The 27,632-nt window shown below is 40.9% G+C and overlaps 1 protein-coding gene across 3 annotated transcripts in view; it reads left to right on the forward strand.

Moving 5' to 3' along the window:
• The window catches only part of AP3B1 (adaptor related protein complex 3 subunit beta 1), a 339,716-nt gene that overhangs the window by 117,608 nt on the left and 194,476 nt on the right, over positions 1–27,632 (forward strand). For all 3 annotated transcript variants that reach the window (XR_013346132.1, XM_077816999.1, XM_077816998.1), the window contains exon 7: positions 15,785–15,967. Coding sequence is in view for 2 of the 3 variants with exons in the window: in XM_077816999.1 (XP_077673125.1) it covers positions 15,785–15,967 (183 nt within the window). In the remaining variant the exon portion in view is untranslated. The remainder of the gene's footprint in view (positions 1–15,784; positions 15,968–27,632) is intronic.

Here is a 27,632-nt window from a genome sequence, read left to right on the forward strand (position 1 = left end):
TCAGGGACAAGGGGGAGGTTCGGAGCGGGGCGGGGAGAATAAGCCCTGAGATTCTGCCCTGGAGTAAGGGGTCTATCATGCGGTTAGGAGGGGGTGAAATGGACATGAGCAGTAGAGTAGGCACCCGTGGAAAATGCAGAAACAGGCAAGAGAAGCTAGATCGAACACAACGGGTAGGAATAAATGGTCAGTTTTCAGAATGGAGAGAGGTAAATAGTGGTGTCCCCCAGGGGACTGTACTGGGCCCAGTCCTATTTAACATATTCATAAGTGATCTGGAAAAAGGGGTAAACACTGAGGTAGCATATTTTGCAGATGATACAAAACTACTCAAGATAGTTAAGTCCCATGCAGACTGCGAAGAGCTATAAAAGGATCTCTCAACACTGGGTGAAGGGGCAACAAAATGGCAGATGAAATTCAGTGTTGATAAATGCAGAATAATGTACATTGGAAAACTTAATCTAAACTATACATATAAAACGATGGGATCTAAATTAGCTGTTACCACTCAAGAAAGATCTTGGAGTCATTGTGGATAGTTCTCTGAAAACATCCACTCAATGTGCAGCGGCAGTCAAAAAAGCGAACCGAATGCTGGGAATCATTACGAAAGGGATAGATAATAAGCCAGAAAATATCATATTGCCTCTATATAAATCAATGGTATGCCCACATCTCGAATACTGCATGCAGATGTAGTCACCCCATCTCAAAAAAGATTGGAAAGGTTCAGAAAAGAGCAACAAAATGACTAGGGATATGGAATGGCTGCCATATGAGGAGAGATTAATAAAACTGGGACTTTTCAGCTTGGAAAAGAGACGACTAAGGGGGGATATGATAGAGGTCTATAAAATCATGACTGATCTGGAGATCTCTCAACAACAGATGTTGGTCCAGTAAAAGATACTACCTCACCCATCTTGTCTCTCTAATATCCTGGGACCAACAAGGCCACAACAACTCTGCATGGAAAAAATTTGGTAGAGATTCATTCTTAATAGATCTGGTGCCACAGGTTTTGGTTTTTGTTTTGTCTTCTGTTTTTTTCCCTATTTTTGTGTTTTAAATCTTGGATTTAGGGTCACTTTTAGCTGTTCATATTACAATTCAAAGTTTGTGCTGTGTATACAAACCTGATTGATTGGGGAACAGGCATGCACAAACCTAACTGATTGGGTAGGTAGTGCATATAAAAACCTTTTGAACTGATTTCATCCTACAGTAGAGAAGGTTCATGTGCAGCTGTGCTTCTGCCTCATCCTTACTAGCCCCAACTCCAAAATAAGCATTAAAAAACCCTAAGAAATTAATACAGGAAAAAAATTCATTGTGAAGTGGTTGCTATGTCAGCAACCCACCTGATGCAAGCCCACAGAAGTGAGAAAATGAAAAACTAGCAGTGCATACTTTCAACCCACACGCATGCCTTACCATTTACCACAGCTTCCATACATCAAACCTTATTTCTTCACTCCTAAGGGTTATCAGCCTTTTATCACCCCTTTTAACTGACATCCTGCACACAACCCTTTAACAAAGTACTCTTTTTCAGCACAGCCAACTACTGCAACACTAATCCATAACTGCTGGCACTGGGGGAGAAGAATAATCCACTAGAGATGTGTATACAGAATGGTGAAAAGGGAGATTATGAAAGTTCACCCAATACAGTATAAAGGACACTTTTTGAATGCTTCCATTTGAAACCTTCTGTAGTCTTTAAACGTTAGAGTAAACTGCATAAACTTTTAAAGCTCTTTAAAAATTCAAGAGCTGAAATGTATCTTGGACTTCCTCAGGTTGGTCTTAAATCGGAGGATGGATGGATACCAACTTGAGCATATGGGATAGGTAGTATTCTTACAAACAGACAAGGCTTTTCTTACGGTGACCAGATGTCCTGATTTTATAGGGACAGTCCCGATTTTTGGGTCTTTTTCTTATATAGGCTCCTGTCAAGGTTCCTTCCCCACTCTGAACTCTAGGGTACAGATGTGGGGACCTGCATGAAAGACACCCTAAGCTTATTCTTACCAGCTTAGGTTAAAACTTCCTCAAGGTACAAATTTTGCCTTGTCCTTGAACCCTGTGCTGCCACCACCAAGCGTGTTAAACAAAGAACAGGGAAAGAGCCCACTTGGAGACGTCTTCCCCCCAAACCCTACACCCCCTTTCCTGGGGAAGGCTTGATAAAAATCCTCACCAATTTGCATAGGTGAACACAGACCCAAACCCTTGGGTCTTAAGAACAATGACAAAGCAATCAGGATCTTAAAAGAAGAATTTTAATGAAAGAAAAAGTAAAAGAATCACCTCTGTAAAATCAGGATGGTAACTACCTTACAGGGTAATCAGATTCAAAACATAGAGAATCCTTCTAGGCAAGACCTTATGTTACAAAAAGACACAAAAACAGGAATATACATTGCATTCAGCACAGCTATTTTACCAGCCATTAAACAAAAGAAAATCTAACGCATTTCTAGTTAGATTACTTACTAACTTAACAGAAGTCCTGAAGAGCATTTCTGACCTGTTCCCGTCAAAAGCATCACACAAACAGACAGACCCTTTGTTCCCCCCTCCAGCTTTGAAATTATCTTGTCCCCTCATTGGTCATTTTGGTTCAGGTGCCAGCGAGGTTATCTTAGCTTCTTAACCCTTTACAGGTGAAAGGGTTTTGCCTCTGGCCAGGAGGGATTTTATAGTTCTGTATACAGAAAGATGGTTACCCTTCCCTTTATATTTATGACACCTTTGCTGTTGAGTTTTTCCTGAACTCTCTGGAGGACTGTTTGTTTGTTCAGGTAAGTAGGCATCCTCCCAGTCTTTGTACAGGACTTGTACTGTTTTGGGAGTTGGTTTAATTTGACTAACATAAACTCACAGTTCTTTGAGTGATGGTCCCTGTGTGTTGTTACATGTGTGGCACACATGCCGTGCACCTAATTCTGAAAATTTCTAGTAAGCAATGTCTATTGGTCTGCACATGTATGGTGGTTCTCCTTATGCCCTCAGTTTAGAGCACAAGAGCTGGGGCATACCAACACCTTGCCAGTTCCTTCTTACTACTACGTGGCCCGAGTCACAATCTTCTGTGTCCATAGCTACTTCTTTTGGCTGCATCAATCTGTAAATATATTGTAAATAGTTTTAGTATTTTACTCTTTAAGTACTAGTGTAGTTAGTTGTTCCACGCCCTGTGGAAATCTTCCCTGAGAAGCTAGGATTATGCCCAGAGTCCCAGGGTTCAAGAATTATGTTTCCTGCCCCCGCTCCTTTTCAATGAGTGATGAACATCAAAACTGCCTTTACTGCCTAGGTGAGGCTCACGTCTTGGCTAAGTTCATCGTTTGCTGTTCCTTCCATCCTACAATCTGTGAGGGTTGAGAGCTAAGAATTAGGAAACATCTTCTGGAGAAGGCCAATCTGATCTGGGGCACCTCCTTGTCTTCCGTCCCCGCCCTCCCCCGACACAGTGGCCTTTATGAACAGGCAGCACCCCTCTGAGCACAAGCTCAGATCAAGACAAAGACTTCCAAGCTTAAATGAGAAGGCTGCTCATGAGAGTAAGGGGTACTCCCACAAGCGTAGACCTTCTTCTTCCAAAGCTGTTCTGAGGAGAAGTTATCTGTCCCCGTATCCTTCAAAGTCGGGTGGGTCCTTGTGCCTGGGTCCTAAAGATTTAGGTCCAAATAAACCATCTCACCAGGAGAAAGTGGCAGAAAGGAGTATAGATCTGTCAGTACCAATTCTGATGTGAAAACCAAAAGACAGTCTTTCATCTTTACAGCAAGAGAGATTTCTACTACACCTACTTCTTAGCCCTCAAAAAGAATGGGAAGTGGAGACCGATCCTTGTCGTACACTGAATAAATATATTAATCCAAAAATTCAAATTCCACCTGGTCACACTGACATAAATAATTCCCTCTGGAAGAGAGCATGTGGTTCGTGCAACTTGACGTGAGAGATGCATACTTTTCATATAGACAGTGCTGCAAGCACAGTTACATATAGACATTCACCTGGACTATACAGGTTTCCTCAGGTTCTGCCTTGATCAAGTCCTTCCATTGGGGCTATCTAGGGTACCCATGGTCTTTATAAAGGTCTTTTTAGTAATGGAAGCTTGCATGATAAGAAAAGGGTTTACCATCTTCTCATTCTTCAACAACTGGCTTCTGACACGCAGATCATACAGAGAAGTCCAGTTGGCAAACCGATTCCTTCACCATCTACTAAATGGGAAGTCCTTTCCTCATACTTCCACCCAAGATGACTGTCATTACCGATGCATTGCTCTTAAGTTGGGGAGGTCATATGGAGAAGCATAGCGTAGAAGACATCTGGATTGCTTGGAAGTCCAGAATGCATATCAGTTTAGTGGCACTAAGAGCAGTCGGTTGGGTGTGCAATGCTGTCCTCCTGCTCATCTGATCCTGGCATATCCAGATAGTTGTCAAACTCATAGACTTTAAGGTCAGAAGGGACCATTATGATCGTCTAGTCTGATCTCCTGCACAAAGCAGGCCACAGAATCTCACTCCCACCCACTCCTGTAACAAACCCCTAACCTATGTCCGAGCTATTGAACTCCTCAAATCATGGTTTAAAGACTTCAAGGTGCAGAGAATCCTCCAGCAAGTGACCCATGCCCCATGCTGCAAAGGAAGGCGAAAACCCCCCAGGGCCTCTGTCAATCTGCCCTGGAGGAAAATTACTTCCTGACCCCAAATGTGGCATTCAGCTAAACCCTGAGCATGTGGGCAAGACTTACCAGCCAGACACGCAGGAAAGAATTCTCTGTAGTAACTCAGATCCCACCCCATGTAACATCCCATCACAGGCCATTGGGCATATTTACTGCTAATAGTCAAAGATCAATTAATTGCGAAAATTAGGCTTTCCCATCATACCATCCCCTCCATAAATTTATCAAGCTTAGTCTTGAAGCCAGATGTCTTTTGCCCCCACTGCTCCCCTTGGAAGGCTGTTCCAGAACTTCATTCCTCTGATGGTTAGAAAGCTTCATCTAATTTCAAGTCTAAACTTCCTGATGGCCAGTTTATATCCATTTGTTCTTGTGTCCGCATTGGTACTGAGCTTAAATAATTCCTCTCCCTCCCTGGTATTTATCCCTCTGATTGTTCTCTGTAAATATATCAGATCTCCCCATAGCCTTCTTTTGGTTAGGCTAAACAAGCCAAGCTCTTTGATTCTCCTTTTATAAGACCGGTTTCCATTCCTCGGATCATCCTAGTAGCCCTTCTCTGTACCTGTTCCAGTTTGAATTCATCCTCCTTAAACATGGGAGACCAGAACTGCACACAGTATTCTAGATGAGGTCTCACCAATGCCTTGTATAACGGTACTAACACGTCCTTATTTCTACTGGAAATACCTCACCTGATGCATTCCAAGATCGCATTAGCTTTGTTCACGGCCATATCAGATTGTGATCAACCAATACTCGGAGGTCCTGCTCCTCCTCTATTACTTCCAATTGATGCGTCCCCAGCATATAACAAAAATTCTCGTTATTAATCCCTAAATGCATGACCTTGCAGTTTTCACTATTAAATTTCATCCTATTACTATTATTCCAGTTTACAAGGTCATCCAGATCTTCCTGTATGATATCCTGGTCCTTCTCTGTATTGGCAATACCTCCCAGCTTTATGTCATCCGCAAACTTTATTAGCACATTCCCACTTTTTGTGCCAAGATCAGTAATAAAAAGATCCCAAAACCGATCCCTGAGGAACTCCACTAGTAACTTCCTTCCAGCCTGACAGTTCACCTTTCAGTATGACCCATTGTAGTCTCCCCTTTAACCGGTTCCTTACCCACCTTTCAATTTTCATGTTAATCCCCATCTTTTCCAATTTAACTAATAATTCCCTATGTGGAACCGTATCAAGTGCCTTACTGAAATCGAGGTGAATTAGATCCACTGTGTTTCCTTTGTCAAAAAAATCTGCTCCTTTCTCAAAGAAGGAGATCAGGTTGGTTTGGCATGATCTCCCTTTTGTAAAACCATGTTGTATTTTGTCCCAATTACCATTAACCTCAATGTCCTTAAATACTTTCTCCTTCAAAATTTTTTCCAAGACCTTGCATACTACAGATGTCAAACTAACAGGCCTGTAGTTACCCGGATCACTTTTTTTCCCCTTTCTTAAAAATAGGAAGTGTGTTAGCAATTCTTCAGTCATACAGTACAACCCTGAGTTTACAGAGTCATTGAAAATTCTTGCTAATGGGCTTGCAGTTTCATGTGCCAGTTCCTTTTAATATTCTTGGATGAAGATTATCTGGGCCCCCCGATTTAGTCCCATTAAACTGTTCAAGTTTGGCTTCTACCTCGGATGTGGTAATATCTACCGCCATATCCTCCTTTCTATTTGTCATCCTACCATTATCCCGAAGCTCCTCATTAGCCTCATTAAAGACTGAGGCAAATTATTTGTTTAGATATTGGGCCATGCTTAGATTATTCTTAACCTCTACTCCATCCTTAGTGTTTAGCGGTCCCACTTCTTTCTTTCTTTTTTTTTTCTTATTTATATGGCTATAGAACCTTTTTACTATTGGTTTTAATTTCCTTTGCAAGGTCCAACTCTACATGGCTTTTGGTCTTACTCACTTTATCCCTACATGTTCTGACCTCAATAAGGTAGCTTTCCTTGCTGATCCTTCCCATCTTCGACTCCTTGTAGGCTTTCTGCTTTTTCTTAATCACCTCTCTGAGATGCTTGCTCATCCAGCTTGGTCTACAACTCCTGCCTATGAATTTTTTCCCCTTTCTTGGAATGCAGGCTTCCAATAGCTTCTGCAGCTTTGATTTAAAATAATCCCAGGGCTCCTCCACCTTTAGAACCACAAGTTCTTCAGTCCAATCCACTTCCCTAACTAATGTCCTTAATTTTTTAAAGTTAGCCCTTTTGAAATCAAAAACCCTAGTCACAGATCTATTTTTGTTTATCCTTCCATTTAGTTTGAACTGAATTAGCTCATCATCGCTCGAACCAAGATTGTCCCCTGCAACCATTTCCTCTATGAGGTCCTCACTCCTCACCAAAACCAAATCTAAAATGACATCCCCTTTGTTGGTTCAGCAACTACTTGGTGAAGGAATCCATCAGCTTATCTCATCCAGGAAAATGAGTCCTATTATTATTACTAGCACTTGTCCTCTGGTCTATATCTGGGAAGTTAGTCTCCCATGATCACACAATTCCCGTTAGTATTTTCTTCATTAAAAACATTAAAGAGGTCTCAGTCCATATCCAAATCAGACCCCTCTGGTCTATTGCACACCCAAACACTATCCCGGGGAGGCTCTAGTAGCTTTTTTCCCCAATGTGATTTTTGCCCAGACACTCTCTTATCCATTCCATCACTTCTTATTTCTTTACAGTCTACCTCATCATTGATATACAATGCTACTCCACCACCTTTGTCTTTATTTCTGTCTTTTCTAAACAGCACATACCCTTCAATACCTGTATTCCAGTCATAACTACTATTCCACCATGTTTCTGTTATCCCTATAATATTTGGTTTCACTTCCTGCACCAGTAGCTCTAGTTCCTCCATTTTGTTACCTAGACTCCGCGCATTAGTGTACAAACATCTTAATTTTTCGTGTTTGGCTTCGCTCACATTCTTTACCCGATTAGGCATAGAATTCTACCGCCAATATCACCTATTAGACTGGTATCTACACTACCCTTCCTCCTTATGTCCATTCTCCTACCCATTGCTGTATCCTTTCTTCGTTTTCTTCCCTCTCAGTGTTAAAATCCGGTGTGGAGATTACCTGGACATCTTCCTCCCAAATTCCTAGTTTAAAGCTCTCTGAGTCAGTTGTGCCAGTCTCCATCCTAGAAATCTATTTCACTCCCTACTCAGGTGAAGTCCATCCCGAGAGAACAGTCCTCTGTCCATGAATGCCTCCCAGTGGCCATACATCCCAAAGCCCTCCTTATAGCACCAGTGCCTGAGCCATCTGTTGATCATCATAATCTTGTCGCACCTTTGTTGGCCTTCTCTAGGAACAGGCAGAATCCCACTGAAGATCACCTGATCCTTGATTTCCTTAAGTGTCTTCCCCAGCCTGGCATAGTCTCCCTTAATAGTTGCCTGCGAGAATCTAGCCATATCAATTGTTCCCACATGAAGGACAATCAGTGGATTCTTTCCCGCTCCTGTTAGGATCTTCTTCAGCCTCAGGTCCACATCCCGTATCTTAGCACCCGGCAGACAGCACACCCTTGTGTTCTCTGGATCAGCTCTGGTTACAGGCCCCTCCGACATTTCCTTCTATATAAACAAGCAAGGGAGAACAAGATCCCTCTGTGTGTGTGTACACAATCAACCTGTGGAACTAGTGTATCTGACGTCACATAACCCTTTCTACAGCATACTTAACAGGTGTGCCGAACTTTCTAGCAGACAGTCTCAGCAGACATTTTTCCATGGACCATGAGTAGGAAATTCATGGTTCACCTAACCAAGGTCTTTACCTAGTGGCGAACATTATCTTGGAACCTCCTTGCCTCACAGATGAACAAAAATCTTCCCTTGTACTGTTCCAGAGCAGTTCTAGACGGGATCAAAGGGAGATGCCATTCTGCTACCATTGGAGGGTATGCCTTCCTATCCATCCCATTAATAGTGCAGATCCTGTGGAAAATCTGTCATGACAAGGCTCAAGTCATCCTCATTGCACCTAATGGACTGATACATTTCTGGTTCATGGACCTACTGAAACTATCAATCCATTGCCCGTCAGCATCCGGCCATTCATGGACCTGCAACACAACACAATGGCATTGTCAGGCATCCGAACCCATGACCAGTCCAACTCAAGGCCTGGTATTTGGATGGGCATCAGATGTAGATCATTTCATGTTCCCTGGTGAGTCAGTCCATCCTCAACCAAAGCAGAAAGGATTCTATTGGGAGATGCTATTCATGTAAGTGGAAGCATTTCTCCTCTTGGGCACAACAATGCCAATTATCTCCAGAGTCCACTGGGATCCCTTCTAGAATATCTACTTACTATTAAGACATTGTGTCTCTCAGTTAATTCCCTGTGGGTTCATTTAAGAAGCTATCATTATCATCTCCCTGTTGATAACCCCACTATGTTCATTCATCCCACAGGGACCAGATTGCCGAATGGACTTACTATATCCTTTCCATCATTGATGAAGCCAACACCTTAATGGGATCTGATCATCGCTGTTTTGTCTGTCTCCAAACCTCTAGCCATATGCTCTGTCTCATCTCTCAATGAAAGTTGCTTTCCTAGTCACTATCACATCAGCCAGAAGGATTGGTGAGCTGGGAACACTAATGGCAGACCCATCTTATACTACTGTCTATAAAGAACAGATCTCTGTTTGCCCCCACCCCAAATTCATTCCTAAAGTAATTTCAGAGTTTCACAGAAGTCTTAACCATCCATTTAACGATATTTTTTTCTGAAATCGCATGTTTCTGATGAGAAGTGGCTTCATTCGCTAAACATCTGAAGATGACTGGCCTTTTATCTACAAAGAACAAAAGCATTTTGAAAGACACCTAGACTTTTTGTTACCACAGCAGAGAGATCAAGGGGTCAAGCTATATCTGTATAAATACTTCCTAAATGTATCTCTGGCTGCATTATCATTTGCTACCAACTAGACCACATCCTTCCCCTGAAGTTGGGGTGAGGGCTCATTCCACCAGACAACAATCAACTTGTGCTGAGTCTCTAAGGGGAGACTTCTCACCTTTCTGTTCTCAGGCCTGGAGGAGGGCACTATATAATGAACTTCACCCACCCTGTTCTTGGCTTGGGCTCGAAGGGGCTAGGGAATTGCTGCTGAAATGTCAGGAATGCTTTTTACATGGAACAGATGGCCTGCTTGTTCCGATCAGGGATGGAATGAATCAACCCTTTGTTCCCAAAAAGAATGGAGCATTAAATCCACTCTCCAAATAGTGTAAGGTGGAGTTGGAATGTAGATTGGGATGTTGTGTTCAGGTAGGTTAGTAGGAGGGAGTCTTTATATTCATATTTCTTAGCTTGCTATGTTCTAGTGGCTGCCATTTTGCTACAGCCCATAGGCTGTTTTCCAGGTGACCTGGTTTGGGGTTGTGATACTTCACTTTTGAGGGACTCTACTTAATCCTGATGGAGAGGGATTTTAGGACCAAGTGCAGTATTATGTCCTGGCCCAGTCCTCCCTTCCGGATAGTCACCAGTCTGTTGTAAATGGACCCAAATCCTGGGCTCCATGTGCTACAAAGGTGCCCTTCTCCCCCACTTCCACAATCTGGGTAGTGACAGGTCACTGTTCATAATTCTGGGTCTCAGGCACACTGTCCGGTGCAGACCCTGTGTCTGACACCCTTCTTGGGTAGTGGAACCACATACTCTGACTGCCTTAGATCCTGAAACTAGTACCTCAGCCCTTCTGAGTCCTCAGTTGTTTACATGTTTTCCCAGAGTCTACCTGGCTGTGGGAGCTCTGGTTTTTAGTTAAATCCTTCAGGACAATGTGACTGGAAAGCAAGAAACATGCAGTAAACTTAGCAAGGGAACTTCTTAACCATAGACACTTTACTCTTAGTGAAGAGCACTAGAGAATCATACATCTTTGAAAAACAACACCAATACTGAATGCAACTCCCAATATCTGATCTCACCTCATCTGTGAGTACTGGCTTTCGTCGGTGTTCTTAGGCTAGGCAGCACTTCTTGCCTTCTCTCTCTTAGGACTGGTTTTGCATGTAGAAATGGTCTGCCCTTGCTTAGAGAAGCACCCACCTTTTAAACAGTCTGTCCCTTTTTTGTCTTTGTGCCTTAGCTGGGGTGAATTAAAGGTTCCCGTCTTCCCCATTTCCCCTGGTCAGGCTTGTTGAGTGTCTTTTAACATCAGTGACCTTACTGTTCCAGCAGGGGACAGTCAGTTAACAACGTTAACTTTCTCATTGTTAACCTTCTCTGAAATGTTCCACGCCCCCAACATGAGCAGGAAAGTGTCTAGAATAGACTGGCCTTGTCAGAACGAGGCTGTTTTTCAATACAAACAGGATCTCTTAAGCCAACATAAGGGTTACAATACAAACTGAAGGTTACTATCAAAAGTGGTGTTTACGTTACAAAATGGAATTCATAATTTGAGAGAGACATGCCTAGTCTGTTACAAAAATGATCTAAGGTGCATGGTTACATAGCCGATTACATGTTTCTGAAATGTATTAATTATCTGTTCGTCTATGCTCATGACTTTCAGGCACTCCCTGTATACGAGAAGTCAGGGAAGGCACTACTGATGACCGATGCTTGTTTTGGCTACGGTGATATAAATGAGAGCAACTACGTTGAAGTTATTTACCCGCAGGGTAAATATAGCGCAAAGAAGTATCGGGCCCTCCATTTTGTAACTCACCTTTTTAGGACTTAAAATCTTTTTGCCCTAATAACGCTTCAGTTACCACTAGCCTACTCTGAATGTTCACAAACATTACTGCTTTCTTGTGGCATGAAGATTTGCTCCTAAAACTGACTTTTTGAAAAAGTAAAACACTTAACTACCATAATTGTTTCTTACACAAGGGAACACTAAAGAGTTGCTTTTTAAGATTGCATGACTACTGTAAAAACACTGGCTCTTGAAGTCAAATCATTAACTTTTAAAATTGATCCTAATAATTGGTGAATAATTGGTGAATACTTGAGCTTTTAAACTAGAGCAGTACCTTTGGGAGTAAGGAAAATGGAAAGACTAACTCTTTTTAGTAAATATCTGTTAAGTAAGTTAGTGTTCAGTGCCAGCACATGTGGGTAAGCCAGTGTTTTCATAAGTTATTGATTTAATGTTGGTGAAAGCTTCACTGTTGTGAAAAAATTACTGAGTTTGTGCAGATGTTTTATTGTGATAGATCTATTATCCAGCTATTAGAAGATAAATGACTGATCTTTCCCAGTTTCCATGCCTCCAGAAAATTGAAATAAGAAGGGGAATATCATTTGGGCTGTATGATTAGGGCAGGTGGGATGGCCATTAATTTTGAGAGAAAGGAATCTTGGCAGGCATAGGCCAGTGCAACATATTATCAATCAAACCTCGATGCATTTCTTGTGATGACCCAGCACACTCAGGTTTTTGCAGCGTTAATTAGAATTCATGACAAAATAGATGCAAGGAAACATTTTGTACCCTTCATAATTTTATAGAAAATTTATTGTTATTAGAGGAACCATTTGCTTAGTGTGATTTTTTTCATTACCAGCTTGTCAACTAGCATAGATAATCTGGAGAAAATATGAACTCCACAGATTGGGTGTCACTTTGGTTGATGGTTCATGTAGTTTACCTTGGAGCGCAGCTAATGGCTGAAGTTCATAGCAACAGCACAGAAAAACGTGGCAACCAGTGAAAGACAAATGAACCATGTTTATTGCTTTAATATAAAAAATACATAAATGGAAAGCTGCATTTGAATTTGACGAGCTCATTGCTAGTTTTGTTAGAGTGATTTATTTTTTCTCCTTATACATAAAAGCTGCTATTGACACAGTGAGATGGAAATTAACTGACTGTATTTTGGAAACCAATATTTTTTGGTTTTAAATTCTGAGTGGATCATTTTGTTTTAATTCTAAATGTTTTTATAGAATATTGATGCTTTAACACACTAAGATTATTAGCTGTGCCTTTGATGTTTAGATATACAGGAGGGTCATACTTTAGGGGAAATGGCTAGAGCTAACTAGAGAATGGTCCTTTTATTAGGGAAAAGTTAGAAAACTTGGTTTCTTTTTTCTCTTGCTGTCTCTAAACTTTGAATATGGTTCTAAATCCTCCATTCTTGTCTCTTGTAATAAAACCTTGCTTTTGGAAGATGGAGAGAATAAAAAAAATCAAGTTAATCTAATATTTTCTTAAGTAGTGTGCGCATTACAGTAAGTGCTATGCAAATCAACTCAAATAATTGGTTCATGAACTGTAAATATGACAATTTCTGCTGACCTCAGCACATTCGTTGCATTTGATGGTACACAATGAAGTTCTTATAGTGCTTAAAAAAAACAACCCCAAAGTCCTGTGCTCTGTTATGGAGGTATCAGAAACATTAATGACTAAAGTATAGTCAGTCACACACTTGCGTGGCTGACCTATATCCAGATAAATATAGATATATTCCATGCATTTAAAATACAAGAATGATAAACGTTCTGATTAAATATTTCTTTGCATCTAATAGAACAAAAATGCATGTTTCAAAAGTATTATTTATTTTAAAAAAGGTAAAATTCCACTGCCCATCATATTAAATCCTGCAGAAGGCCCCGTGTGCATTAAAGCTGCAATGAATCTACTGCAGAGTGGATGCACAGATGGGCTCTGCACCACATGCACGTCCTCAGCACAAACTCTGTCGCTCATCGTGGGCTGAGGAATGTTGTATAAAAGGATCACTGAGTCTGTAGTTATGCAGGTAAAGTGGCCAGCAACTCCTGAGTTCTCAAAACACATCAGTTTTCAGTAAAGTACAGAGGAGTTGATGGGTGATCATCAGCCTTTCTGCAAATCCATTTGCTTATTTTGAGCCCAAATATGAGTTTAGGAGCTTCACTTCAGGTACCATTCTTAAAAATTTTGGCCAACATTTTAAAGAAACCTCTCTGTATTTAAACTACATCTAAATCTACAATATTTTGTTGCCATCTCAGTTTTCAAACTAAGTGTAATATTTGAATATGCTGAGGTAGTTTTAATACCAGTATAACACAAGCTTATTAACTAGTCCTAACCACCAAATAAATAGAAATGTGTTTAATTACATGAATAATTAACTAACTTGTCTATTACATCTATGCAATAATAAAGCTTAATATAACAAAATTAAAAAATACTGAAAACACAAAATGACCTTTCTATATGTGATACAATAATTTTCTATTTTCTGTTGCAAGTATAATGCATTTTTATTTAGTTCTTACAAGTAATAAATTCTTTGTGCTCTGGAATGCATTGCGTATTCAGTAGGTACCAGCGCATGGGCAGGGTTTGGGAGGATAAATGCAACTTCACGTTTAGACTTTTTAGTAATTCATAAAATTCCCACAGGATCTGAAACTTGTTTAGCATAATATCAAGACTATATTCTGAGGTATTTTCTTTCGTTGTAATGTTGGATGCATACTAATAGCCCAAATGTAGAGGAAAAATCTAACATATGAATATCATTGTATTTAATATTTCTCAAGAGGTGCCATTTCAATAAACTGTATTTCTATTTAATTGCTTACTTTAAGTAATTGGGAAAATTTTAGAAGTTGAAATTCACATCCCCAGTGCTCAGATAGAATGACATTATTTGCTCCTGGAAAGCTGGATTGCAGGCATGCTAACTGCAAACATATCAGTTATTTCATATAGAAGTTTTACCATGTTAGATGTTTTGCTTAACATGTTCCTTGACATAAAGCAAATCTTATTTAAAACAATTAGGAAAGGAAGAACAGTAATACTTGACTCATTGACAAGTGCTTATGCTGTGTAACTGATTTTCTGGAGGCAACTTAAGTATATACTGTATGGTGTTCGCTGTTCTGTTTTTTTTTTTATTATTGAAGGTGGTTATACCAATAGCTTTTTGGTTTCTGTAGCAGAGAAGTAGTCTAGCGGAGTCCAAAGTCCCAAACTGAAGTTATCACAAATTTATTTGATTAGGAGCTTGGAATTCCTGTGCTTTAAAATTTTGGAAATTGTGTTCTGGAATACATATGTTGCTTGTCTTTGAAGCTTAACATCTTTCATAAAATGACTTGCTGCCATTATTTCAAGAAGGATCCCCCACAAGAGTTTTCCTCCGTAGCACTTGAGAAACCCCACACAGGAGGAACCATGTGTTTGCAGATAATAGGTGTCTAGAATCTGTTCATTTAGTTTTTTCATGAAAACAAAATTATTTTCATAACCAAGGAAGGAGAGAGAACCATATGGCAAGGTTTTATATTATGTGTACGTCCTGAAAATATTTATACTATGTTCAACTTGTGCAACTTTGAAATTGGAGGGAGGGAGGCAAATAACTTGTAGAAGAGTCTGGATGAATTCTGAGAAAATCCTCTGAGAAAATTGCTGAAAATATCTAACGTATTCAAAAGGCATAACATTTGCTCTTTAGAAGTAATTTTATGAACCCCAGGGATAAGTCGCATTTGGCAGTGATTGTTTAGCAGTTGAGAGGAAGTTGGTCTCCATTACGTCAGAGAAATCACCCCACTTTCTCCTCCAATTTGATCATGGAATGTTAATAAGTGCATGACACTATTTTGTATTTGTACTTACCGTTAATTTGCAGATAATGTGAAGTAAGTCTTACATCTGATAAATTCTTTGTGAAACCATAAATTACCACCCCTACCCCCTCCAAAAAATCTCAAAAGAACTTTTTGCTTGCACTATATCTTCAGTGCTAGGGTTGAGATTAAATATGTTTGTCTGTTTTGTTTGAAAAAAGGACATATTCTGCCAAATATACTGATTAATGCAATTATTCAGAATCCATTTTAAAATAAGACTCCACTTGTGTGAGTAGAGGAGGAGTCTCTTTTTCTGGTTATTATCTTTTTGCATAATGGACATGCTTTAAAGTACTGAGAATTGCCAATACTAGTTCTAAGAATTGCCAATACATATTCACGTATGGATCATCTGTAAAGAGAATCACTGACTCTTGTTTTTACAATTTTGTTTTCTAGCTGGTGGCTGGGAGTGTGGTGATGGCATTTGAGGAAGTGTGCCCGGATAGGATAGATCTGATTCATAAGAACTATCGAAAGTTGTGTAATTTGTTGGTTGATGTCGAGGAGTGGGGGCAAGTTGTTATTATCCACATGCTAACTCGATATGCACGTACACAATTCGTGAGTCCTTGGAAGGAGGTAAGTTTGTCTCTTTTGTTCTCAATAACCTGACAATAAAAATACTTTAGATTGTGTTGCTGTTCATGAAAATGCGTAGTTTCACCTTCATGTAGTGGATACTAGTTTGTAGAACTGACATCTTTAATTAAAAAAAAAAAAATCGAAATCCTCAGTTAAATTTTTTTTTTGTGTGGATAGCATGAGAAATCTTCCTTCCAAACTGTAACCACTTGCCTTCCTTCTGTACGCAGGGTGTGGGTGGGTGGGTGTTCGTTCCCAATGGCGCAGCACTCTCCTGACAGCTGTGGGACTCCGATTGTAATAGCTCTACTCTCTACACTTTATGGAAATGTTGATACTAAGATTTAGAAAACCAGTTTTTCAAAATCTATGTTAGGAGCTTTGATGTTTAGCTTTCACTGCTTGTCATAGCCCTTATAACTGAAGGGTTCTTCCCCTATCTTGTGCAGAGTCCTCTTAACCTTTGCAAACTGTGTTTGTGTCGCAGTGCATTGAACAATATCAGCATTTTGACACATAGTATATACTATGCTGATGGCTTCTGTACATACCTATGTTTTGAAATAAGACAGGTGTTAGTGAAGCACAATAATTTTAGATGTCTAAAGCTCTTTATGCAAATGTATACCTGGAGTGCCATTAATATGCTATTTTTTTTTCTTGATGTAATACTGGTGACTGTCTACTTTTGTCCTTACGTTAAAAAAGGGTGGTGTCCATATTTCATTGCTCTTTAAAAAACAAAAAAGCAACGTGCTCCAGCAGTTAGTGATGCATATAACACCAATTTCAATTGGACTTTACTTCTGAAGAATAATTAAATAAAATTAAGTACTTTTTAAAAGAATATCAGAAAACATTTTTTTAAATATGAGCTGTTCGGCAGTACTAATACTGTAGTTTATTGTATGAAATCATTGAGTTACAGAACTTGAAATAACATTTCAGTTTATGCATCTTTATAAATTTGAGTTGATTTTGTACTCGTTTATATTGTTCGTTTTGAGATTGGCGGAGTACAGTTAGTTACTTTTGGTCAGTTACTTTCAACTTCTACATTATCACTGTGAAAGTACCCAGTAGGCGTAGTACAATTATGTACTTTCATAGTGATAAAGTAGAAGATGAAAGTAACTGACAAAAGTATCTCAAAACCAGTGCTATAAAATAGTGTGAAATTAACTCAAAATTATAAAGATACACAGGTGTTTATACAGAGGTGTGTGGATATAGATAGGCCACCTTGCCACCTATATTGCCTATGCTATATTTTCTATTGTATTTGTCTAGATCTAAATGTTTCTACCAGAGTTCTGCTAATACACCTAAATATACACATGCAGGCACTTTAGATATTTCAGTCATAAATATTGATTTATTAGACTGCCAGTTCTTTTAAACTTGTGGTTTTGTGATTTGAACAAAGAGTGAGAGAGATGAGAACATCAACCTGATTCTGACACATGACTTATAGCTAGGATTTGATCTTTTTGTAGGTATTGGAAGCTAAAATGCTATTATATATAACACACATTTCCATCTAGCCCAGATATGTTTTATCCTGTGTGTCTATATAGTCAGAATATGACACATACAAAAGTGTGTAGAAAGAGGCTCTTCGGAGCAGGGATTATCTCTTTCTTCTGTGTTTGTATAGCACCATGCACAGTGGATCCTGATCCATGGCTGGGACTCTAGGTGCTATGATAATACAAATAATAATAAAAATTCTTCTGCATATGAGTTTTATGGTACCTAGTGTGTTTTACCTGACATTCTAATTGTTTAAACACACATAGTAGCTTTAGAAGAATAGAATTGCATAGAAAAATATAACATTAATTTGAATATGAAGTAAGCATACAAAAACATAGACGTAGAATACAGCCTGAGACTCATCCCTAACTATGTTGTTTATTGCAACTGCCTAGGTTTTTGTACCTTACGGTATGTAATAACTGTTGTTCAGAAGTCTTCTGATACACTATAGAACTGCTAACAGCACTATTTAGTTAATATCTTTAGACAAGCAATTTTTAACCATATTTAGCAGGCTGATAGGTCTGACTGCAACTGCTTTGCTGGTAGGGAGAAGAAGTAAGAATTAGGAGATAGCTGAGGGAAGCCAGCATTCCACAGCTGACTCTTCTTCTGCCTCATGACCCACCTGCAGAGCCCTATGCCCAAGAGCAGTTAGACTTGAGATGCATTTCTCTGCTTTTCCCATCATCCGGTAAGGTTGGCTTCTTAGATGAGAAGATGGGACAGATGGTCCCTTTTCTCATGGAATATAGTTTCTCTCTCTGGTGCTGCTGTGATGAGTGCTGCCTTTATCCATGAGGCTAATCATTTAAAAACTCAAGTCTGAAGTGAAGGCATTTCCTTAAATTTACTAAAATATAACATTGTGTTTACTGTCTCCATGCTTTCAATATTGAAAAGCTTGGGTAGGAGTGAGAGTAACATTTCAATGTTACCGCAGGAGCCATAACCCTTAAACAAATCAGATAATGCATCTTATAATAATAATAATAATTAATAATAATAAAAAAGTGTGTGTGGAGAGGGGCAAGGGAATTGGCCTATGCTTAATATATTTTAAATGGTCCTGACTAGCCTAAGAAACTTGTCTTAAGAAGAATAGGGTGAGTGAGAATGAGTAGACTCTTTTGTCTTTTTGGCTGGAAACAGTTGTGTTGTGTAATGTAGTGTTGGAATTTTTTTTTTAAGTAGTGGGAGAGTGTGGCTTAACATGGCATCAGTCCATCTGTTCTAATGTTTACAATGGAGAAAAGACAATATAACTGTTTTTTAAGTGAAAGATCAGAATTTATATTTATGGGCATTACTATAGTCATCATCACTGTAGTAAGAGTTGTAGAATGCAGTAAAAACTTCTGAGACTGTAGTGTCATAAGGCTCTGTTGAGACCCCCTAGAGGGTATGTAGTGTTAAATGGCTTAACTTTTTTCATTCCTTTGCTTTTGAGGTCATCAAATATGTTGCGTGCAGCAGCCTTAACTGATAAATAACATAGTGTTTATGTGTAATGAAGAGTGAATCAGGAAACGAAAAACTATTCTGAAGCAGTCTACATAGGGCACACACTTTTTTTTCCTTTGCTTCAGTGTTCAAACTCAATATTTCCTTCCAAACTTAGCTAAGAGACTATTCCTCATGGGGAACTATCACTTCCGAAGTCTTAAATTTTTGTTTGGCCAGTTTAAAAAATTTTTTTTTACCTTTCAATTAAACTCTTCTCCTTTTCCCTTAACTCAAATGACCTGAAGAGGTTTTCCTCCAACTTTGCAAAAGTATTCACCTCTGGGATATTCAGACAGAGCTTGATTTAGGTACATGGGAGTTTTGCCGTTTATTTCCATGGGAACAGGATCAAACCCTTCAAGTAGGTAATGAAAACCACATAAACACAGAATGAGAAGGTTGATCTCAGAAGTAGAATTCTTGAACAAATAAACAAAGTGTTACAATAGAAGTTTGTACATAACCTTATCTCATAGCTTTTGCTATCTGCTAAAGCTGTAGCTCTGAATATTTAAATATACTATACTCATGTAATTCCCTGTTCATATCAATGTCATTGTTTGATATGACAAGCATTCAGTGTTGCAATTTTATATGTTCAGTTGACTGTGCTGTTTATTTTTTAAAACATGTTTTACTATAATAGTTTTTACAAAGTATGCTCTTTAGTTTATATGGAGATTCAACTATTCTCACACTTTGTTTTTAAGCAATTTAATAAAACTTCTTTAGCTAGAGTGAATTTGGCTCAGCCTGCAGCAATTAAATTGCTTTTATTAAATAGTTTGTCATTTTTAGCTTGCCTACTCATTCTGATCTTTTTAAGGTAATCTGAAAAGGGGGAAAAAACCCATTTGCATGCCCTAGTTTTTACCTCTAAATAGTATCAGGGCAGTTGAGACTTCATACTCCTTTTCTTTATTGAAGATTTTCTTGATGGACTTAGCTAGTTGTATCAAAGGCTATTGGGAGGTTTCTCATCCTACTATAGAAGGGGTGGCATATTGAATCCTTAGCAAAGATGGCATGTGTGTCAAATGTTTTAGATAAATATGTGTTAACTAAGGAGGAAAAAAACAAAAGGGGGGGGGGGAAATAACCCCAGAAATAACTTTAAATAGGCTGAATAAAACTGACATTTCCTTGTGTTCAGTTTCAGTTGCATTTAAGTCGCTGTGTGTTTCCCATATTGGGGTTCAAGAGAACTTGATTTGAAGGAGCAGGTAAATCCTTTTTTTTTTTTTTGGAAGAGGCATGTTATTGAAGAGTACAGGAATTCAGCTTTCAATATTTTTCAGGTATACAACACTTCAAGAATCCTGCCTGCGTGTAATATATTTAGACTTGATAAAATTACCCTTGTCTGTCCTGATTAGCCTCACTTCAGAAATTTTGGTTAATACATTTTGTTCTTCAGCCCAGTGTCTCCCACAGGTTTGGACGTCTAGGGCTGCTTTCCTCTCTCGGCAGTTTCACGGAGGTGAATCAGCATTTTGGCACCTCTGTGCTCCTGTTTGCTGTGGCAGCAGACAGTGACAGTTTTTGTTGCTCCCACCCTTACTCTTTCTGTGTTATCTTTTTCGGCCCAGATTTTGGGCAGTGAAGTAAAGTTCCTCTTCAGTGTTCTTCTTCCTCCCTGGATTGGTTAACCTGTTGGGGGTTTAACTCAACCTGAGCCTCTGTTGCATTATCTCCCTGCCAGCTCTTCTGCTCCTATACAGGCAGGGCAGTGTAGCCGAGAAAGCACTAGGTTAAATCCAAGCTGCTCTCTATTTGTGAGAAATCCTTCCCAGGCTTGGCATGTGGCCAGTTATGCCCAGCCTTTACCCAGGCAACTAATCCTAATCCTGGTCTCAGGGCTATGAGTCAGATAAGCAAGTGGGGGTCCTCCACCCACCACGGCAGCTGCAACTCCGCTGGGGGAAAGCTGGACTAGTGCAGAGCAGGAAGAGGCTCCAAAAGTGAGGAGGACCCTGACTGCTCGACTCAGCAGGTAAGTCCTAGGCAGAACAAAGAGAGGAGGGTTGCAGGGTCTCAGTCCTGTCCACCCACCCAGTAAGTCTTAAAGTGGGTCATGAGCATCCTGGGGAAAGCAGCAGAGATTCCAGTCAGACTCCCTTGCTCCTTCCCAAGCTGAGCAGAAGGGTTCTGACAATGTGGTTCCCCTCCTTCTCCAGAAGGAACGGGACCCAACAGGGGAGGATTCTGAGTCAGACCTCTCAAGAGGACTTCAGGCCCTAAAGAAGGCAAGCCACGAGGGGCCTCACCAAAGCTGCAGCAGAGCTTTTACACTTCCAAAGCATGCTGAAAAAGGAAAGAGCCCACAAAATCCAGGACATAGGAGATCTCTTCCTCCTTCCCCACCTCCAAAGAGGATGGCAAGCTATCTGGCTCTGAATCCAACAGGTTGTGGGAAAGATAAAGCAAAGGAGTTTTTCCCTCTATAACTTTCAAGAACCAAAGCTCTACTACTGAGATCCTGACAGTCGATGTTGCTATAACATCCTTTGCCAAGTGTATAGTTATTCCCTCAAAAGGAGAATTCTACCCAAAAAATCCCTTGGATAGAAAAATAGAGGCCACTCTCACAAAGGACTTTGGAGTCTCCTTCGCTACCTCCAAGCATCCCTGGCAGCTGCCTACTTTGCAAGAGCATCTTTGTCCTGGATTGGAGATTTCAAAGTCCTTAAGTACAGAGATCATCCTGACTTTGGCTCCACTTTAAAGAAATTCACTCTAGCCAAAAGCATTTGAGGCTGATACCACAACGTATGCAATGACGTTCTCAGCCTGAGCCATGGCTTCTAGCTCAGTAGCCAGGCACCATCTACAGCTCTGGCCCTGGAAGGTGGATATTTACTCTCAGCAGTTCATATGCTTGGCCAAGCTCACAGGCTCCTTCCTTTTTGGGGAAAAGCTGGAGAAAGTGGTGGCTGACAATGCGGCAAAATGCAAACAGTCTCACCCTTCCCCACTAAGTGCCCTCAGGAGAGAATATAGACTGGCTTGCAGAGAGAGGCACTCCTAATCCTCTACAGAGGTGCCAGCGAAGGGGCAACAGATTCTCTAAGGGAAAACAGTGAAATCGAGGTTCAGGGGGAAATGCTAGCGGGATGAGCCCTCCCTCCCCTGCTATCCACTTTGACACTTTATGACAAAGATCGCGTAGCACTGAAGCTAGGGGGCAGAATTTCCCTTTTGCTGGAGGAATTGCTTTCAGGAACCACAGGCAAGTGGGCCAGAGTTACTCCCTCAAACTGCATGCTCCACTCATTCCATTCTTCATCCAATCACCCAGTTCCAAGAACCCTGTAAAACACAACTTGATCCAGAATGAAATCTAATTTTCTGGGTTTGGGAGTTGATATTGTGTTCCCTCAGAAGAAAGGTTTTCTGGGTTCTATTCCACCTTTTTCACTGTGCAGAAATGTGGGGGAGGGATATCTAAGCTATTCTCAACCACAAAAGGCTTAACAAATGGATGAAGAAAAAGTTTTGGATGGAGACCCTGGCTTCTATAGTGTCTTCGCTGTTATGGGGGGATTCCTTTACTTCAGTAAATCTAGTGGAAAGATATTTCCATATCCTCATCAGACCGTACCACCACAGACTTCCAAGGTTTGTGTATGACAGAAACGTTGTCTGTACAAACACTTCTGTTTGGCCTGTCATTGCCACCCAGGTTTTTTTTAAAAAAGATGTTGGTAGTCATAATAGCCAGACTCAGATTACAGGGAACCCACCTGTACAGTATCCTGGATTATATTGTGATAAGAGCTCTGTCACAGTCAGCAGTTATCAGGGCCACATCTCAGATGCTCCTCCAGGCACACCTTTTCATCATCAGGGGCAAGAAAAGTTCCTTTATTCCATCCACCAGAATAACCCACCTGGGAGCAGAAATAGACACCTCAGTAGAAAAAAATTATCCATCAGTAGAAAGGTTTCAGAAAATCCAGGTGTTTATTATCTTGCTCCAGCTGCAAGTGTCCTACTATAGCTCTTTGCTTCAAACTGCTCAGAATGTTTGAAAGATCAATACAGGTTCCAACACAAGTGTTCAACTCCTTTCAGTGGTGGTCAGCCCATGACAGTGTCCGCAAAGGGATGCCCATTTGCCTTTGAGATCCTTTAGTCTTCACAATCAATGCCAGTTTGGTGCGCTGGAGAGCTCACTTAGAGACCCAAACAGCCCAGGGCTTCTGGAGCAAGGAGGAAAAGGCTCACAGCATGAACCTTCTAGAAGTGAGAGTGGTCAAACTAGCTCCACAAAGGTTCCAGATCACCCTAAGGGGGAACCACATTCTAGTTCGTCTGACAATATGACTGTCGTTACATATCTAAACAACGAAGGGGGAATAAGATTGTGCGACACTACACATAGAAGCAATGGAAATAATGAAGTGGGCAGAACAGTTCCTCCTTCCCATCAAAGTGCATTGGAACCAAAAGGCAGACTGGCTAGATGCAGAGTCAACAACTCTGAGTGGTGCCTGAATCCAAGAAGTTTTTGATCTCCTCATTAAGATGTTCAGTCTCCTTTCAACTGACCTGTTGGTAAATCGTACGAATGCAAAGAGGCCAAAATATTTCCCAAGGGAGGCAGACCCAAGAGCCCTGGGGAAGATGCCTTATTGCACAGTTGGCTGCAGGGCCTACTTCATGCGTTTCCATCCTTCCTGCTACGTGGAAAGGTGGTCCAGAAAATAAAAACAAGAACAGGTGATGGTAATTCTTATAGCTCTTCATTGGCCAAGGAGACTTTGATTCTCAGACCTAATAGAGCTGGAATCCCCACTCCAGCTTCCATGGAGATAGGACATCCTCTTCATTTGGACTCCAGATAGCTTCATCTAACAGCCTGACTATTAGAAGGAAGTGCTCAAAAGTCTGTTTTGTCCTCCATACTTATTAAGACATTGCTTTTGTCTAGGAGAGTATCAACACTAAAAGCATATTTCTCTGTCTGGTCCAGATTCTACAACTGCTGCCAAGAACCCAGCGCAATTCCAGCCATTCTGGATTTCCTCCAAGAAGGCATAGACAGAGGAGGCCTTCAGCCCAGTACAGTTGCACGACAGGCGTCTGCTCTTAGTAGCATGTTATTTACAGGATCCTTGGGTTCCCTGGCAGACAATCCATGGGAAGCCAGAGTCTTTCAAGCAGTCCAACTGACCAGACCAAAGGTCAGGGTACTCTTTCCAAAATGGGACCTACTGCTTGTTCTGAGGGTCCTGACTACCCATCCCTTCAAGCCTTTAACTTCTGTGTCAGCTTTTTATGTATCCAACAGGACTTGTTTCTTAGTGTCTGTCAAGTGTTGGAGCTGGCAGCCTTATCTATATAGGAGCTTGACTCTGTGTTCCACAAGGACAAGGTGGTGCTCAGGATACCTGAATGCTTTCTTCCTAAGGTAAACTCCTCTTTCTGCACTTCCCAAGAAGTTGCACTTCCTTTGTTCTGTCCAAAACCACAACGTCCAATGGAAAAGACATGGGACACCTATGACTGAATACACTCCTGTATTCACACCATTGTAATAATGATCTTTGTACAAAATATGCCTTATTGAGGTGTCATTTGAAAACTAATAACTTGCTGGTCAATAATATCATTGTGAAATGCATGTAACATTATATGTAAAGTTATGAACATTAATTGAAATTGTGTGAAATATGATTGCCAGATGAATCTGGGTAAACCAGTTGCTCAGAGACAAAGGACCAGCTGATGCCTCTAGCCAAGTGTCAGCAAAACTGGTGGGCAATAAACTGTCAAGTGGGCATTCTTTGGCAAGGAAGGGGGACAGGAACAGACTGAGCTGCATTGTAGCAAACAGCACAGAATCCCTTTCACCACCTCACTCCTTGTCTCCATCCTCACAGCAGGAACAAATTTTATCTAGGGATAATCCTCAGGAAAATGCATTTCAAAGGGTGACTAAACTACAAAAGTGAGGGGTAAAAATACCCCAAGTTATCTGTCCCTATCCATCTCTCTCTTTCACCAAAGAAGACAAAGAAACAGCCTTTGGATTTTGGGAGCAGATACTGGCCTGAGAATATGGTCAGCAGCGTTATCGGGAACATGTGGTTAGGGTCTTTCACTTTGAACTAAGTCTAGTTTGTTAAATTTTAGTACTAGGAAACATTTTATCTTTCTCTCTTGTGACCATTTCTGACTTCAATGCAACTAATCCAGTGTTGTGAACGGTGTGGGTAACTCCATTTAGGGTAAAAAGAAAAGGAGTACTTGTGGCACCTTAGAGACTAACCAATTTATTTGAGCATAAGCTTTGGTGAGCTACAGCTCACTTCATCGGATGCATACTGTGGAAACTGCAGAAAACATTATATACACAGAGACCATGAAACAATACCTCCTCCCACCCCACTCTCCTGCTGGTAATAGCTTATCCAAAGTGACCACTCTCCTTACAATGTGCATGATAATCAAGGTGGGCCATTTCCAGCACAAATCCAGGTTTTCTCACCCCCCACCCCCCAAACACACACACACACAAACTCACTCTCCTGCTGGTAATAGCTTATCCAAACTGACCAGTCTCCTTACAATGTGTATGATAATCAAGGTGGGCCATTTCCAGCACAAATCCAAGTTTAACCAGAACGTCTGGGGGAGGGAAGGTAGGAAAACACAAGGGGAAATAGGCTACCTTGCATAATGACTTAGCCACTCCCAGTCTCTATTTAAGCCTAAATTAATAGTATCCAATTTGCAAATGAATTCCAATTCAGCAGTTTCTCGCTGGAGTCTGTATTTGAAGTTTTTTTGTTGTAAGATAGTGACCTTCATGTCTGTAATTGCGTGACCAGAGAGATTGAAGTGTTCTCCGACTGGTTTATGAATGTTATAATTCTTGACATCTGATTTGTGTCCATTTATTCTTTTACATAGAGACTGTCCAGTTTGACCAATGTACATGCAGAGGGGCATTGCTGGCACATGATGGCATAGATCACATTGATGGATGTGCAGGTGAACGAGCCTCTGATAGTGTGGCTGATGTTGTTAGGCCCTGTGATGGTGTCCCCTGAATAGATATGTGGGCACAGTTGGCAACGGGCTTAGTTGCAAGGATAGGTTCCTGGGTTAGTGGTTCTGTTGTGTGGTATGTTGTTGTTGGTGAGTATTTGCTTCAGGTTGGGGGGCTGTCTGTAGGCAAGGACTGGCCTGTCTCCCAAGATTTGTGAGAGCGTTGGGTCATCCTTCAGGATAGGTTGTAGATCCTTAATAATGTGTTGGAGGGGTTTTAGTTGGGGGCTGAAGGTCATGGCTAGTGGCGTTGTTATTTTCTTTGTTAGGCCTGTCCTGTAGTAGGTGACTTCTGGGAACTCTTCTGGCTCTATCAATCTGTTTCTTCACTTCCGCAGGTGGGTATTGTAGTTGTAAGAATGCTTGCTAGAGCTCTTGTAGGTGTTTGTCTCTGTCTGAGGGGTTGGAGCAAATGCGGTTGTATTGCAGAGTTTGGCTGTAGACGATGGATCGTATGGTGTGGTCGGGGTGAAAGCTGGAGGCATGTAGGTAGGAATAGCGGTCAGTAGGTTTCCGGTATAGGGTGGTGTTTATGTGACCATTGTTTATTAGCACTGTAGTGTCCAGAAAGTGGATCTCTTGTGTGGACTGGACCAGGCTGAGGTTGATGGTGAGATGGAAATTGTTGAAATCATGGTGGAATTCCTCAAGGGCTTCTTTTCCATGGGTCCAGATGATGAAGATGTCATCAATATAGCGCAAGTAGAGTAGGGGCTTTAAGGGACGAGAGCTGAGGAAGCATTGTTCTAAATCAGCCATAAAAATGTTGGCATACTGTGGGGCCATTCGGGTACCCATAGCAGTGCCGCTGATCTGAAGGTATACATTGTCCCCAAATGTAAAATAGTTATGGGTAAGGACAAAGTCACAAAGTTCAACCACCAGGTTAGCCGTGACGTTATCGGGGATAGTGTTCTTGACGGCTTGTAGTCCATCTTTGTGTGGAATGTTGGTGTAGAGGGCTTCTACATCCATAGTGGCCAGGATGGTGTTATCAGGAAGATCACCGATGGATTGTAGTTTCCTCAGGAAGTCAGTGGTGTCTCGAAGGTAGCTGGGAGTGCTGGTAGAGTAGGGCCTGAGGAGGGAGTCTACACAGCCAGACAATCCTGCTGTCAGGGTGTCAATGCCTGAGATGATGGGGCGTCCAGGAGTTCCAGGTTTATGGATCTTGGGTAGTAGATAGAATATCCCAGGTCGGGGTTCCAGGGGTGTGTCTGTGCAGATTTGATCTTGTGCTTTTTCAGGAAGTTTCTTGAGCAAATGCTCTAGTTGCTTTTGGTAACTCTCAGTTGGATCATAGGGTAATGGCTTGTAGAAAGTGGTGTTGGAGAGCTGCCGAGCAGTCTCTTGTTCATATTCCGACCTATTCATGATGACAACAGCACCTCCTTTGTCAGCCTTTTTGATTATGATGTCAGAGTTGTTTCTGAGGCTGTGGATGGCATTGTGTTCTGCACGGCTGAGGTTATGGGGCAAGTGATGCTGCTTTTCCACAATTTCAGCCCGTGCACATCGGCGGAAGCACTCTATGTAGAAGTCCAGTCTGCTGTTTTGACCT

Source organism: Eretmochelys imbricata, chromosome 5 (assembly GCF_965152235.1).
Source record: "Eretmochelys imbricata isolate rEreImb1 chromosome 5, rEreImb1.hap1, whole genome shotgun sequence".
Lineage (NCBI taxonomy): Eukaryota > Metazoa > Chordata > Testudines > Cheloniidae > Eretmochelys > Eretmochelys imbricata.